The sequence below is a fragment of the Amblyomma americanum genome, chromosome 1, assembly GCF_052857255.1.
Source record: "Amblyomma americanum isolate KBUSLIRL-KWMA chromosome 1, ASM5285725v1, whole genome shotgun sequence".
NCBI classification, from domain to species: Eukaryota; Metazoa; Arthropoda; class Arachnida; order Ixodida; family Ixodidae; genus Amblyomma; species Amblyomma americanum.
The window spans coordinates 503,048,333-503,064,792 of NC_135497.1; the positions used below are offsets into that span (position 1 = coordinate 503,048,333).

General features: G+C 46.2%; 1 protein-coding gene across 1 annotated transcript; it reads left to right on the forward strand.

Annotated features, from left to right (window-relative positions):
- The first annotated feature begins 1,004 nt into the window (after nt 1–1,004).
- On the forward strand, nt 1,005–15,456 carry LOC144106241 (uncharacterized). Its single transcript, XM_077639003.1, has 6 exons — nt 1,005–1,071; nt 2,193–2,340; nt 3,351–3,412; nt 4,685–4,832; nt 12,479–12,644; nt 14,902–15,456. The coding sequence occupies exons 1-6, from the start codon at nt 1,063–1,065 to the stop codon at nt 15,377–15,379; spliced, it is 1,011 nt and encodes a 336-aa protein (XP_077495129.1). The 5' UTR covers nt 1,005–1,062; the 3' UTR covers nt 15,380–15,456.
- The last annotated feature ends 1,004 nt before the right edge of the window (nt 15,457–16,460 follow it).

The window sequence follows — 16,460 nt, forward strand, 5'->3', positions numbered from 1 at the left end:
CCCTAAAGTTGGCCAACGTCATCTTCTACCTGACGGGCACTGCCAGGGTATGGTTCGAGGCCCACGAGGATGAACTCACCAGCTGGGATCTCTGCAAGCGCAAGCTTTGTGACCTGTTTGGTAAGCCATTCGGGCGTCAGCTCGCTGCGAAGAAGGAGCTCGCATGCCGTGCACAAACGTCCACAGAGTCCTATGTATCATACATTCAGGACATATTAGCTCTCTGCATGAAAGTCGACGCCACTATGTCAGAGTGCGACAAAGTAGGTCACGTGCTCAAAGGCGTCATCTGCGATGCCTGTGGTGATACGACTTGGTGGGGTGATTTCAATAGGAAACGAGGTCCTCCTAGTCGATAGTATCAAGGAAAATTGATTTTAATTTAGCAAGCGATCCTCGCATTCTGACTACACAATGAAGAACTACCGTTGGCCTTGTGTATCTGAGAGAAACCAACCAGTCTGAATACTCTGTAGGCAGCATTCAGACAACTGCGTGTTAATTTACCGATCATAGGCAATGTCTATATCTATCAAAAGAATGAATAAATAGTGTGTTTAACCGAATACTTCTTTATTCCTTAACATTACAGTCACAACAACAAGCTAGATAACATGCGTAACAAGGGGGGAACTGCAGCTTTGGCTATGTATATCCTGCAACAGCTGAAATAAGCCTCTGCTATTTTTTTCTGTGAACATGTTTGCCGAAAGCTCCTGTGGCCAGTTTTCCCAAAACACTCCAGTCATGTCTGTGTGTCAGGCGCTTTAACCAATGTAATATTTTCCTCAGACACGCATCCTGTAAATTTTCACTGTCTATAGTGAATTTCTGGGTTTTCAAGATGCATGTTTATTTCCCACCGTTTCAGTGATGCAATAGTGTAATTTAACAGCAATTGTTTTAGAGATCTGGCGCTTTTAATGCCACGATAAGTGATTTACCAACAAAGCTGCTACCCTTTCGGTCTTTAAGCATCTAAAAATATGCCTGAAATCCTTTTTTCCAGCTTACGACGGACGAGAAATCGTTGCGCGTGCTGACGCAGCATTGGATGAGGTAATGAGGGAGGTAAGTGAACCATACATGGATGTACACGACACTTTTCTTGGTGCTTTGACAGGTGCTCTCAATTTCTAAAAGGCGCAATCGCGGCCCAGAATGAACTGACCAAGCAATAGAGCACTGGCACCGCATGGCGGAAGACGGCATTGTTTAATTGAAGGAGTATATGCTGCCAAATATCAATGCAATGACATTAATGTTTAGGTAAGGAGCGGAATCCGCCATAGATGTCATTATATTTGTTGTTTAACCAAGAGTGGTCGGGTGACCTTGTGACGTTATCGCAACGGGACCACTACGTTTTGAGCACAGCTATCTGCAGCTAGCAATCCGAATGTGGCGGTTGGTGCACCGACAATGTCAAAGAAACTGACGCAAACACGCACAGATGTTGCAGAAGAAACAGTGGCAAATGTGCAATTTAATTTTATCGCATTCCACTTTCAAGGTGGCTTCATCGTCCCCATAGTTTCCTTTTTCCCCTATTCTAACTGGCAAAACTGTCGCGCGCAATTACTGAATCTAGGTCTCCTCGCAGAGTTCGATATTGCTATATTGCGGATTCGTGTCAAGCGCAGCGAAATGTTTCCTATCAAAACCTTTATCGCGTTTAGAATCGAAAAATGGCAGGGAGATGGCTGACATCACAAAACAATGAAGAGAGAGGCAGAAATGCATGTGCCGTGTTCCTTTAAGTATTTGCGCTAAGAAATAAAATATGAATTACCCACTAACCTGTTTTATAAATCTTCTGTCACCCGTAGGACCTGTGCGTATCACGCTACAAGTACGAAGCGGTTTCTGAAGCAGGGCAAACCATTTAAGATCTTGGAAATTCATTCACCTTAAATGCAGAGGCTGGAAATTTAATTGCCAGAAAACTACGCGAAGATGACGGAACGAAATGAGGAACAAAGATAGACACACCTCTCTGTTCTTGTCCCATCATCTTTGCGCAGTTTTTTTTTGCAATCACTATGAACAGAGCAGCCCATCATGATATCTAATAGCAAATTTATTTTAAACTACGCTACCCCGTATACCTTCCGCTACCAGCGATAGCCTTCCCTGATCTCTAGGAAGCAAACATTACTTCTTGCCCATCTGTGCATGCGCGTCTAACGCAGGCAATCGAGGCCTTTGGGGAGACTCACAGGGAAAGCCCGCCTTCAACTTCCCCCGATGCGCTTCCGGACCACTGGGAGGCTCCTGGGAGCGGCGGTCCGAATCTGCCCGAAGAGCCACCCTCTCGGGAAGAGCAGCACGAGGACAACCGTGAGTGTGCGATTCGAAGTTGACATGAGACTTGAACAGAGGCCTGCATGGAGGAGTGGATATAGTTATTGATACCGCAGTAATTAGAAGCAGGAATATGCAAAGGCCGCTAGCTGCTTAGTTCGCTTATCTATGATACGTAGTGAGGAACCAGTATTCGTTCTTTTCGCGCACGCCTTTGCTGATGAAGGGGTAAAGGATGTCCTTTGTGACGTACACAAGTCGGAGGGAATTCCTTCCCGATGTAGCGGCGACGGCACATCACGTGACCGACGTTCCTCAACACACTTCATTCGTGTGGTCGGTGTCGGGGGCGGATGCTCGTTTTCCTCTGCAAAGCGACTGAAGGTTGCTTTCAGTATGAAGAATATTTATAGTACGTGGCAAGAACATTTTGAAATCGTCGGCAGACGTTTAAGGGATGCATGCATCTGTTCGAAAAAAACACTATTTTTTGCATCGCTTGTAGCTTCTTCGGCTCGTATCAGCGGATGTAGCAAGTACTATTGGCCACAAAAGGTTACTTGTTACGGGATGCGGCTATGCGGGAAAATTTATTTGGATGTAGCGACGTATGCTAATCGCGTGAAATGCCTGAAAGTGTTTGGAAACAATCAAGCGTTATTAGTTGATACATAACGGCTGGGTCACGAGGTGGCGCAACAGTAAGATTTTATTTTTTTCGAGAATTCACATGCCGAAAACTCTTGAAGCTGACAGTATTCCTATACATTTAACCAATATTTCTCTCTTGTCTTTGAGCACGCGCCTTCACCAAAGTATTATTTTCCTCGGACCCGCATCCTGAAAAATTTCACTGTCTGTGAATTTCGGGATTTTCAAGCTGGATATTTATTTTTCGCCGCTTCAGTAATGCATTAGTGTGATTATAACACAATTGTTTAGAGATATCTGGCCTCTGTAGTGCCACGATAAGGTATTCACCAACACAGCTGCTATGCTTGTGGCCTTTACCCATCTAAAAATAAGCCTCAAATCCTGTCTTCCAGCTATCGACGGAAGCGGAACGTTTGCGAGTGTTTACACAGCATTGAACGAAGCGGAGAAGGAGGTAAGTGAAGCATACACCGATGTTCGCAACACCTTTATCGGGGTGCTTTAGCAGGTGTTCCCTATATATAAAAGGCGCAATCGGGGCCCAGAATGAACTAACCAAGCACTAAAGCACTGGCACCGCACGGCGGATGACGGCATTAGTTAATTAAGGGAGCATATGCAGCCAACTATCAATGCAATGACATTAGTGTTTACGTAAGGAGCAGAATCCGCCATAGATGACATAAAATTCGTTGATTAGCCGAGAGAGGTCCCATGACCTTGTGACGTCCTCACAACGTGCCCACCACGTTGTCAGCACAGCTATCTGCACCTAGCAGTCCGAATAAGGAGTTTGCTGCACCGAGAATTCCAAAAAGAAACTGGCGTCAACACGCACCGAAGTTGCAGCAAAAACTGTGACAGATCTGAGATTTAATCCTATAGCTATCAACTTTGAAGGTGGCTTAAGCGTCCAGTTAGTTTAATTGTTTCCCCTATTCTCGCAAAACTGTCTTTGCAATTAGTAAATATAGATCTCCTCCCAGAATTCGATAATGCTATATTGCGGGTTCGTCACTGCTATGCTTCACTGCAAGGAATTCGCCACTAACAAGCGCAGCGAAATGTTTCCCTTCGGCACCTTCGCGCGGTGAGAATCGAAAGGTGGCTTGGAGATGGCTGACATCGCAAAACAACGATGAGATGGGGCTCAAGTGCTTGTATCGCAAACAGCACAGGTCGTCGGCCCAATATTGCAACAGGATGGTCCCATCCTGGCCCTTGTAGGGTCGGCCTTTGCCAATACGGCTCCAATGTTGGGCCAATTACTTGTGCTGCTTGGGATCCTGTTCTTTCATGGTTTTGCGATATAGAACGTCATCTGAATTACCAACCAGCCCGACCCATAGCCCTTCTATGTCATTCGCACAAGCTCTAGGCAACACGCTGCATGTACGGAGCGGTTTCTGAAGCAAGGCAAACCATTTGACCTCCCGGAAGTTGGTTCACCTTGATGCAGAGGCTGCAACTTTGTTTTGCAAATAAAGTGCGAGAAGACGGCAGCTACAAAATAGGCACAAAGACGGACAAAGCCCTCTTTCTTTGTCCCATTTTCTTCATGCAGTTTTTTTTTGCAATAACTATAAACTGACCAGCCCAACATCTTCAAACAGCAACTTTTAAACCTCGCTGCCCCGTAAACCTACAGCTACCACCGATCGCCTTCCCTGATCTCTTGAAAGCAAACATTACTTCTTCCCAATCTCTGCATGCGCGTCTAACGTAGGCAAGCGACGCCTTTGGGGATACTCACAGAGAAAGCCCGCCTTCGACTTCCCCCGATGCGCTTCCGGACCACTGGGAGGCTCCTGGGAGCGGCGATCAGCATCTGCTCGAAGAGCCATCCTCTCGGGAAGAACAGCACGACAAGAACCGTAAGTGTGCGATTCGCGATTGACATGAGACTTGAACAGAGGCCTGCATGGAGGAGGGGATATAGTTATTGATACAGCAGTAATTAGAAGAAGGAATATGTAAAGGCCTCTCACTGCTTGCTTCGCTCATCTTTGATACGTAATGATTAACCACTATTCGTTCTCTTCTCGCACGCCTTTGCTGATGAAGGGGTAAAGGATTATCCTTGTGACGTACTGAAGTCGGAGGGATTCCTTCGCTATGTAGCGGCGACCGCACATCAAATGACCGACGTTACTCAACAGACTTTAGTGGTGTGGACGGGGTCGGGGGCGCGATTCTCGTTTTTCTCTGCAAAGCGACTGAAGGTTGCTTTCAGTATGAAGAATGTTTTTGGTACGTGCCAGAAACATTTTGATATCAGCGGCAGACGTTTACGGGATGCATGTATCTGTTCGAAAAAAACACTATTTTTTGCATGCCTTGTAGCTTCTTCAGCTCGTATCAGCGGAGGTAGCAAGTACTATTGGCCACAAAAGGTTGCAGGTTACGGGTAGCGGCTCTGCTAGGAAATTTTTTTGGATCTAGCGACGTACGCTAATCGCGTGAAATGTCTGAAAGTATGTGCAAACGATCACGCGTTATTACCTGATACAGGACGGCTGGGTCACGAAGGGGCGCAACAGCATTCTTATTTTCCGAGAACGCGAATGCAGGAAACTTTTGAGGCCAGCAGTATATACGTTTCCCCGCAACTTCAGACATGTGTTTGGCTTACGCTCCTTCACCAAAGTTTTATTTTCCTCGGACCCGCATCCAGTAAAATTTCGATGTCGGTAGTGAATTTCTGGATTTTCGAGCTACATATTTATTTGCGGCTGCTTCATTAATGCAATAGTGTAATTTTAACAGTATTTCTTTAGTGGATCCGGGCTTTTTACTGCCAAGATGTCTTTCACCAACACAACAGCTACGCATGCGATATTTAACCATCCAAAATATGCCTGAAATCCTGTCTTCCAGCTTGCGACGGAAGAAGAATGGTTGCGAGTGCTGACACAGCATTGGCCGACGTGGAGAGGGAGGTAAGTGATACACGGACGTTTAAAATACCTTTCTTTGCATGCTTTGGCAGGTGCTCTTTATTTCTAAAATGCGCAATCGGGGCCTAGAATGAACTAATCAAGGTGTAAAGCACTGGCACAGCACCGCGGATGACGGCATTTCTTTAATTGAAGAAGTATATGCGGCCAAATGTCAATGCGAGGGCATTAATATTTACTTAAGGAGTAGAATCCATCACAGCTAGATGTCATAAATTTCATTGATTGGCTGAGATATGGCCACGTGACGTTGTGACGTTATCGCATCGTGACCACCATGTTGTGAGCACAGCTGCAGCAGCCAGCACTCCAAATATGGCGCTTGATGAACTCACAACTTCACAGAAACTGATTCAAACACTCGAATAAGTTGCAGTATAAGCTGTGGCTTTAATGCTTTACAGATAGCCTGAGCGTCCCCAGACTTTCATCCTTTCCCTACCCTAACTGGCAAAAATGTCTTTGCATTTACCAAATATAGCCCTCATCGCAGAATCCGGTAACAATCTACTCCGATGAGTCCTTTCCTCGCAGTAGGAAAAGGTTTTCTTAAGGCATAGAGTTAAACCGCGTTATAACGAAGTTGAAGGGGCCCGGCGGTTACTTCGTTATAGCCAGAGTTACTTTATAGCAGCCCGTGTTGACCGAAATTCTAACGGGAATCATCATTGCTTCGTTATATCCGTTAATTCACTATAAGCAGTTTTGTTGTAATGAGGTTAGAATGTATTTGATTCCTTTTTCGTGATATGCATGATGTAAATCGGATTAAAACGTAAATCTGCTGATATGAAACAGCAAAGTAAATGGGCTGAAAAAAATTAAAAACAAAAAGGTCGTGTATATTTCACAGAACATGGCGATACCAGCTGGAACGTGATACTCAGTCCACAAATGCATTATCTCATGTGCGTGCCAAATCATCCACCAAATCATAGTGCCCGCCAATTTATGTGTTATATATGACTTACAGACCACGCCGTGTAAACGTTTTCGTGCCTTTTTGGTAGGCACAAGCTTCAGCAGGTTCTCTATGCACTGCACGTCACAAACGCCAACTTGTCTCTTCTGGCAGGCTGCACGAGTGAACCCGTTTTCACGTGCACTTTCTTTTTGTGCCCTAACGGTCAATTAATCGCAAACTCGAGCCGGGACGACGACCGTGATTACGGCGCGAAACACTGCCATGCTAGCAATAACAGTCCATGCTGCAAAATTTGATGTGTATGTGAGCCCACAGTTTGCTGTACAGCAGCTGGTGAACACGGCGGAAATACATACGCAGGTGAGATCGCAAGATGCCAGTCTCGTCGGTGAGAGCCTGCCCGAGTTACTGACCTTGGGCAAGTCCACAGTCAATGGTTGCCCAGCGGGAGTGTTCACGTTGAAGGCGCTGCCCAAGGGACTGCACTTCGGCCCATATCACGGAGTCAAGGTGGACTGCATCGAAAATGGCGGCTGCACCTGGCAGGTAAGCTTGCTCGGCCAATGTGTAGAACACTCAGACTCGGGTTCTTAAGGCTCTGATAGAAAATGTTCTAAACACCTGGACTGTAATTTCACTACACTGCTCGCATTGTCATTCTGTCGCATGCTTGCAAGTGCATTCGACGTGAGTGATTTTCATGGAGAGAGATTATGCTGAAATACGTGCCATTGTTGAGTGAGAGGGAAAGATTGCAGCGTATGATAACAGTTGCAAACCGCATATTGAGGATTCAAAGAACATGCGCCCTTTCCAACGTCGTTGTATAATACTAACAGGCCACATTATTAAAACGTTACGTGAAAAACAGAAAAAATGTATAAGGATGTTCACCTATGGTTGTCAGTGCCTCACTATTTTGAAAAACTTTTCTGGCACGCAAAACATGAGACAAAACCATGGGACATCGCTGAGTCACAAAATCCATCATTAGGGGCCTTTTTTTCAAGAGTCGCACCGTACAAGAGCCGCAGCCAGAGGACAAGCAGGTAGCTTCAGCGTAAGCTTAATCCTGAGCTAAAATGTGAAATATGAAATATTTACTCGTTAGAGGAATATTAATTACTGTTGAAATGAAGTACATTTTGTTAGAAAAACTGAGTGCAGTAGCATTCATGCACTTTTAAAGGACCTGGTGTTGGTTTTTCTGCATCGTTGACAAAGGCATAATGCGTACGGCAGTGTTCGGTAGCCCGGGTTGTCCATTTTATCCGCAAAGTAAGTTGTAAGTAGACAAAAATACTTGTTCTATGGCAATCTTCGGCCTCAAAAGCCTTTGCGCCACAAAAATTTACTATCACCATCATCATCATCATCTTCATCATTAAAATAAGTTGTATTTATTCAGTTTCATATTCTCAAAAATGATACTGCCCTGATTTTATTCCAATACGCAATGCTTCATGCGGTCGCGTCCGAGAGTGCACACAGCCACCGCTCCAGAGTTATCCAGAGTCCTATGCTGCTCCGTTGACTTGTACCGGGAGCCCACGTGAAGGAAATGCACATCCGCAAGTGACACTGACGGCGCCAGATGGCGCAAGGTACCCGGCAGGCTGCGCGCGTGCCTGCAGCATCCGGGCCAATCCGCGCGCGCTCGCAGGCGGTAAGCGGGATTCTGGTACTTCGGTAACAGTAACAGGGTACACGGCACGCTTACCGTCTCTCGAGGGGCACAGAAACCATTCATGTAACAGCGCTCATGCAGTGGCCTTAACTGGGTGGAGTTGTCGGTTCGAGGGCGTTCGAGCTGCCCTTTCGACAGATGTATAAGATTATAACACGAAATACTGGCCCTTTTCCGGACACTTAAAATTTATGCCACGTTTTTTTGCGTCCGTTTTTTCACGTGAGCACGGTAGCGAAAGAATTTGACTTGAGCGTTTAGACGGTTGAACCGCTGCGTTGCGCAGGTGCGCCGATGTGGAGAGTTCTTCGTGGTAGACGGCCGCCCGCATCAGCGCAACCACTGGATGAACGACGTGAACTACACGCCCAGCAAGAGCAGACAAAACCTCGTGGCCTTTCTCGCCGACGGAGACATCTACTACCACACGCTAAGGAACGTCAGCCCCGACGAAGAACTGCTCGTTGGATATTCAACGTCGTTCACCAAGAGTTTGCTCGGGAGCCCAAGAGGACCAGGGGCGCTGCAAGGAGGTGAGGAGAAGCTTATCCTGCACTCCTTAGCTGGTCGATATTATTCGGTTGATAGCCTACGCAAGCTGCGAACATGCCTGATTCATCATCATCATCATCATCAGCCTGGCTACAGCCAGTGCAGGGCAAAGGCCTCACTCATGCGTCTCCAATTATCCCTGTCATTTGCCAGCTGCATCCAGCCTATAACCGCAAACTTCTTGATCTCATCTGCCCACCAAAATTTCTTCCGCCCCTTATACGCTTTCATTCTCTTGGAATCCACTCTGTTACCCTGAAGGACCGGCAGTTATCTCACCTTCGCGTTGCATGCCCTGCCCAAGCCTATTTCTTCCTTTTGATTTCGACTAGGATGTCATTAACACGCGTTTGTTCCCTCACCCACTCTGCCGGCTTCCGGTCTTTCAACGTTACAAGTATCATTTTTCTTTCCTTGGCTCGCTGGGTTGTCCTGTACTTAAGCTGAACCTTTTTCGTTAGCTTCCATGTTTCTGCCTCGTAGGTGAGTACCGGTAAGATACAGCTGTTGTACACTTTTCACGTGAGTGATATTGGTAAATTGCCATTCATGATCTGAGAGAGCTTGCCATATGCACTCAACCTCATTTATACTTCTAGTTATTTCCCTCTCATGGTCCGCATCAGCTTCGACTACTTGTTCTAATTGAACGTATACCTTTACCACTTCCAGCACCTCGCTGCCAATTGTGAACTGCTGTTTTCCTGCCAGGCTGTTATGCTGCTGAACATGACTCTGGTTTTTGCATGTTAGTTTTTAGACACACCATTCTGCTCAGCCTGTCACACTTATTGATCATGATTTGCAGTTCACCTCTGGAGTGACTCAGCGAGGCAATGTCATCAGCAAATTGCAGATTTTTTAGGTATTCTCCATGAACTCTTATCCCCAACTGCTCCCAATTCATGCCTCGAAATACCTCCTGCAAACAAGTGGGCAATAGCATTGGCGAGATCATGTCATCTTGCCTGAGGCCTTTCCTTGTTTGTATATTCTTGCTGACTTTATGCAGGACTATAGTAGCTATGGTGTTCCATGTTTCAATGTGTGTGTCTACTTTGGTGCATTCCAAAATTCACGCTGGCCCAAAGACAGATTCATACCAAGTGTCCCAGAGGAATGCGATTTTGCTGTATATACCTTCCAGTATTTTGATATAAGGCTCTTCTAAACCCTGAGTCTGCAATGCCTGTATGACTGCTGAGATTTACACTGACTCAAACAACTTCTCGTAATAAATAAAGGCTTTATATACGTGCTTTTTGTATTCTGAGCATTTTTATTTCACCTGATTGATAGTTTGAATCTGAAATATTGTGGTGTATTCTTTAGGAAAGCATGTCGGACTGTTTGGTTGGTTGAAGTTTAAGGTTTTTCTGACTCTATTAGCGATTACCTTAGTAAATAACTTGCAGGCAATGGAGAGTAAGCTGATCAGCCTGTAATTTTTCAAGTTCATGGCCTCTATTTTTTGATGATTTAAGATAAAATTTGCTTCTGGTATGGTCAAGGGTCATAAGACATTGCGTAAACAGGGTGGCTAGTTCTTCTGGCACAATCTCTCCTCTGGTCTTGAACAGATCTGCTGTTACCTGATCCTCCCCACCTGCCTTTTCCTTTCCCATTGCTCTTAAGGCTTTCTTTACTTCCTCTCTCGTGACTGGCAGGATGACGCAGTGGTGTGGGACACTCTCTCTCATTGATGTTTCGGATTTCATTGGCTACTGTACAGATTTGTATAGAACTGTTTGGCTACTTTAACTATCTTATCCATGTTGCTAATGTGATTGCCCTCCTGTTCTCTTTCATTCTTCATTCATTCTTTATTTTTTCTCACTATACAGTGAAAAAGGAGCCAAGGGAAAAGCCGTTCAAGCACGGCTTGAGTTGTCTTTGGCCCCACTTATCAAGCAGTGGTAGCAGCGAGAAAAGCACAAGTAATGTCCTAGGGCGCAGCTAGCTCAGTCAGTCTCAACCAAATATAAAGCAATATAAATGAAACTATAGTAAGTGGTACAAACATTCAACTTATCAAAATAAGCTACATCACATGGCACTAATTGAGCAGTTATCACATGCTACACAAAATAATAAAGATTCAGCATATGAACATGGCAATGAGATCAGAAAATTGCAGTTTAGAAATCTTGTTACCTTGATTTATATAGTCAATTAACATACATGTTAACAGATCATGCAGAATTCGTCGACCGTAATTAGGCCGGCAGGTATTTTCCAAAATGGGGCAGACGTCGTAGGGTATACTGAATCGGCTAAGCGTTGTCAGGCAATGTCGGTAAGGGTATGGCTTCCACGCTTTTGACTAATCTAATATTCTCATGATAACCTAAGTCTATATAGCTCGCAAACTCTGGTGAGAGGTAGATTGCAGGTATGGTACGTTAGCAATAATGCGTTTCCTCTTCACCGCTTTTAGGCTGCCACTGTTCTTTAGAGCATGCGCAATTGTGTCCATATTGAGCTTCGTTATGTCGGTAACCTTGCGCTTGTTTATTAACTTCGCTAGCTCTGCTAGTTCTGTCCTGTCTGTAGGGTTAGTTCCCCTCATAGTTTGACGTTTCCTAATCAGATCTTTTGTCTCCTGAGATAGCTTGCCGGTATCCTGTCGAACTGTCCTACCGCCTGTTTTTGCTGCGCACTGCCTAACGACAGTTGTCAAATTATAGCTCATTGTATACAAATTAGGATCGCCTTCCTCAGTTAAACTGAACATTGGTTTGGCAGCGATATCCTGAACTACTCTTTTTTCCCTCTTACTGCTAACTCGTTAATGAACTTCTTCACTAGCTTCTTCCTTTCCGTCTTCAAGTCTAAGCTAATTATATTATGCTTGATTATGAACAATTTGAATGCCCGCATAGACGGCAGACCATTCTGTGCAAGGATATCTGGGCAAAACATGAAGGAAAGGTGACACATTGCCAAATAAGCAGGGAGATTGAACTGTGGATAAAATAGCATGGGTGCTTGTTTTTATGTATATATCTTTAGTGCATGAAAATGACATAAGCATTGTGAGAGAACTCCTCTTCTGCTGTGTGTGTACCGATGCGAAGCTACTCAATAGCGCTCCCAGAAAAGGCACTGTCTTTTTAAATATAAGGTTTATATTACCTATTCACCGATCTGTGCAGACTAGTACCATTGCACTGCCTTTGTTTCGCGAATGGGCAAAATATTTAACACGACCTGCTAATCTATTACTATATTAGGGAAACTACCATGCACCTAATTGATACAAAGGAACTGATGTGAAAAAGTACTACTAGCGGCCTTTTCCTCTCTGCCACGGTCCACATTAAGAACACTGAATTATCTGGGCAGTTCTTCACTCCACATGTGCTCATTCGCTACTCCCACTGCTCGGTTCTTTTTCAGAAGACGTCAATACCATTCCTTTGCACAGCCTGTTTCTCGCCTGTGAGAAGTGCAGCGACCTCTTCACTAAGCAGTACAACTTAGAAATGCATACCCGGCGGAAACACTGGCATAGCACGGAGGGAATCCACCACTGCTCGCACTGCACCTACACGAGCACTCGCAAGTAGGTCTTATAGTGCCGTTCCTTCCTTGACGCCATCGTGAGTAGTGAACTGGAGAGAGGTCCTTTCTGCTGAAAAGGCATCTTTTGAAGCCGTAAATATTTTTAAAAAGCTGAAATCGTGAAGTCACCTTAAAAATACGCAATGAATGCTTGAATGACACGATTTAGGAACAGAGCACAACACAGTCATCAGCATTCTAGTAGCAGTAGCGTGCTCGAAAGTGTCTCTTCGCGCTTCTTGTTCGCATTTTGTGTTCATTTTTTATGAAGAAACACTGCCCGCTTTTTCCAGCAAGCTTACAATTACAGTGCAAACGAGCCTGACGATCGCACTGATTGCGTTCGTTGTATTCGATGTTCGTTGTAAGTGAACTTCCAATATTACACCGAAATTACAAAATCAGAACAACAATACATATATTTGAGAAAATGAGTTTGCGAGTTATGTGCGTCTGATACTTGAAAGCAAGCCCTATCAAGGTGCCTTCCAAGCTGTCCACGGTGGCCATGTGCTCCCCACTAAGAACCTTGCCGCCAACAAACTGCTTTAGAGACGCGACATAACTAATTAAAGTAAGCGTTCAAGGCAGGTGGAAATAGGTACGCCTCCTCGTCGTGGTCTTCATAATGTTCCCAGAAGTCTGGGAGCGCTCGTACTTTGCCTAAAATGCTTCATCAGTTCGTGGCTCAGTGATGTCGGTGTTAACGAAGTCACCCATGCCGGTCATGTGCCCAAGAAGGACACGTTGCCGCAAACACCTCGTGCGTCACAATCGTCTGCCATGCCTGGGTCCATCCGGCCGAGAATCTGGCGCAAGTACGCGCAGAACGTGTCAACTCCACGGCCTGTCTGGGCGTTGTCTACTCACGGTGGCAGCGCAGATTGTGGAGAAAAGATTGGGCTGGTGACCCTGGCCACGTGATCGGCTTGGCAAGCCAGGCATGCTACGTGACTGCTATTAAAACTTCTCTAATCGCTACCTTTAGTTGATCGCCGACCCCACTCTAATCTCACTTGCATTTTAGAGGTTTGCCCAGCCGGCGCACCCTTACCCAGTGATCACCGTTGTATGCCCTAACCCGTCGGCGTGCCTCGCCGGCGAGATTGCGTAATTTTAATGCTGCATTTTGTTACTTTTCTGGGTCGCGATGTTCTCTTCAGAGCAATGTAACCGGGGCTGTGTGGCGTTTTTCGCCATGTGCGGTCGCGGAAAGTGCGAGTTTTTATATACAGGAGTCGAGTTCACGGCGAATCCATGTTCGACCTAACCGAGTTGCACGGCCTGAGTCATTCGTTATATCTGAGACACAGTGCCACTCTTCTTACACATATTTTTACGGTAGCACCACCTTATTTCGTAATAAGCGAGTGTTCGTAATAACCGCGGCCGTTGTTTGCTGCCTCCCCAGTGTAGAAATCGGCACTCTGAAGCCGCTGCTGCGGTGTCAGAATTGAGCGAATCTCCCGTGTAGGAAATGGCCCGGCTGGTGCTTTTGGTAGCGGCCTCTCTCGAGGACTCGCGCAAGTGGACGAGCCGCCCGCCAATTCTGGTCGACTCGTAGCCAGCCCCTCATAAGCGCATACCTTTATGGACGCTAAAGAATTTTGTGTGACTTTGCGCGTGCGTGTTTCAATGCTTGAAGAGCTGAACTGAGCAGTGGTACCTCAGACACTCCTCAATAAGCCTGATTATCAAGCATTACTGCTGAGTCGCTCACATTACAACTGAAGTACGGGTCAGCCGAGGTTTCCTTAGCGAGGACATAGGAAGTAAACGTCAACAGGAGCGGAAAGAAAGTAGGCGTGAGACGTTCGCTCATGCGGAAGAGATGCGTCAGAAGCAGGCAAAGATGCGCCTAACATCAGCGGTAGAAATATAGATGGAAGGTGCGATCGTCACTGGCGAAATCATAACCTTGAAAGAGATGTTCACACATATCTAGACACCTTTAGCCTACCGTGTCCCACGTTTTCGTTACCGAAGTACCGGAAGACAGCCCACCGCCGCTGAGCGCGCGCTGATTGCTCCTGATGCTGCATGCGCACGCGCAGCTGCCGGGAACCTGGTGCCTCCTGGCACCGTCAGGATGATGTGTGAATGTGTACTGGCTTCGCGGGCTCCAGGTACTACAGTACGGTACCGGTAACGGTAACATAGTACATGCTATGCTAAAGGTGTCGACTAAAGGAGGCATCCGGAGAAGATATTCATAGTTGTGCGGTAATTCTGCTTATCCTTACCCTTCATGTACGCAGGGCTGATATCATCAGGCACGAGCGTACCCACGTTGGCAGGCGAGATTCCGTGTGCCATTTGTGTCAGAAGAGGTTCTCCCGGCCGGACCATCTGAAGGTTCACATGATAATCCACAGTGGTGAGAAACCCTACGAGTGCAGCCAGTGCGGCAAGATGTTCAGGGAACGCGCCCATGCAAGGAGGCACGAGCAGGTCATACACTCCCGCCGGTACCCGCTGACCTGCCCGCGGTGCGGGGCTGGTGCCGAGGACGTCACGAGGCTCAGGCGCCATACATGCAAGCCGCTGGGCACAACGGATGGTAACGAAGAATTAAAGCGGGGCCGAAACCGGCCACGCTTAAGGGCAGACGGAATGGCGCCAAAGGTACGACCGCGTAACACAACAGAGGGTATGCCGCAGCAAGGAGGAGTGAAGCGGGGCCGAGGTCGTACACGTAAAGTAATAGCGCAAGATGAGTCTGCGCCGGCACCGTAGAAGCTTACGGGAGTTGCACTACCACCGCCAGGAGTGAAACCAGGTCAAGGTCGACCACGTAAAGAGGTAGCGCAAGATGCGTCAGCGATGTAGTGAGATGTAGCGACATTCAGCGTTCTGTACTGAATAAATACCTTTTTGTGCCATACACTTTACGTCTCCATTCCTCAAATGAAAAACAAAAGGAAGTCACACATTAATGGAAAAGACGAAGCCGTAGAAAACACCCCGGAATGTGATTACACCCTATGACAGCTTGTCTTGACAATGACGGGAAGGTTATATGTGTAGCCTTCCAGGGACTCCGGAACTTATTTTCTATTGGGGGAGGCAAGACCTCGAGCTTATTTTGTTAGATATTTGATGCTCAGTTGCACACATTTGTAATAATTTTTACTTTCCAATGTTCAAAGGTTGATGCAAACTGTATGTGGTGATGACACTCCAGCAGTCAGAAAGACAAGAAAAGGCTTCGAAAAGAAACTGTTTAAGGATTTGACTCTCGCTCACTATGAATTGAATGACTCGACGTCGGCGGTACGCACAAGCGTGCTCAACGGTCATGGAAATAGATGCTTGCAGTTGTTGGCCGCGATAAAGAACCAAAGCCAACTACAACAATCCGGAAAAACGTGGAAGCATTCGTACCTAGCCTTGATCAATGTAGATAGGTCTGGTCACATCTGGCGTCACGAAGCAAAATGATAAAGACGCGTGCCGGTGCTTCTAAGTGCGAACGCACAAACAGTGAAAACATTCACGGCAATATAAAATGATGTAGCATGGGACGTTTTATAGACGGGAAGAAATACGCACAACGAGTGATCAGTTCGGTTAAAATTTTGTGCATAACTCATTTAAATTCTGCTAATTATGATAATGTACACGGTACAGACAGTTGACTTCTGTTGGAACGACTGCTTTGAGTTATTCATTTAGGAAATGTTCCCAACTGGCTACGAAAACAAATAGCTCAGCCCCACTTTGTTTTGCATGAAAAGAGTCCTAGAACTGAAGTGTTTCAATTGTGCCCCGCCGCGGTGGCTCAGTGGTTAGGGCGCTCGACTACTGATCCGGAGTT

Coding starts and splice junctions, on each gene's coding strand:
- LOC144106241 (XM_077639003.1), top strand. Junction 2,341..3,350: donor AGAGCAGCACGAGGACAACC/GTGAGTGTGCGA, acceptor CCTGTCTTCCAG/CTATCGACGGAAGCGGAACG. Junction 3,413..4,684: donor TGAACGAAGCGGAGAAGGAG/GTAAGTGAAGCA, acceptor CGTCTAACGTAG/GCAAGCGACGCCTTTGGGGA.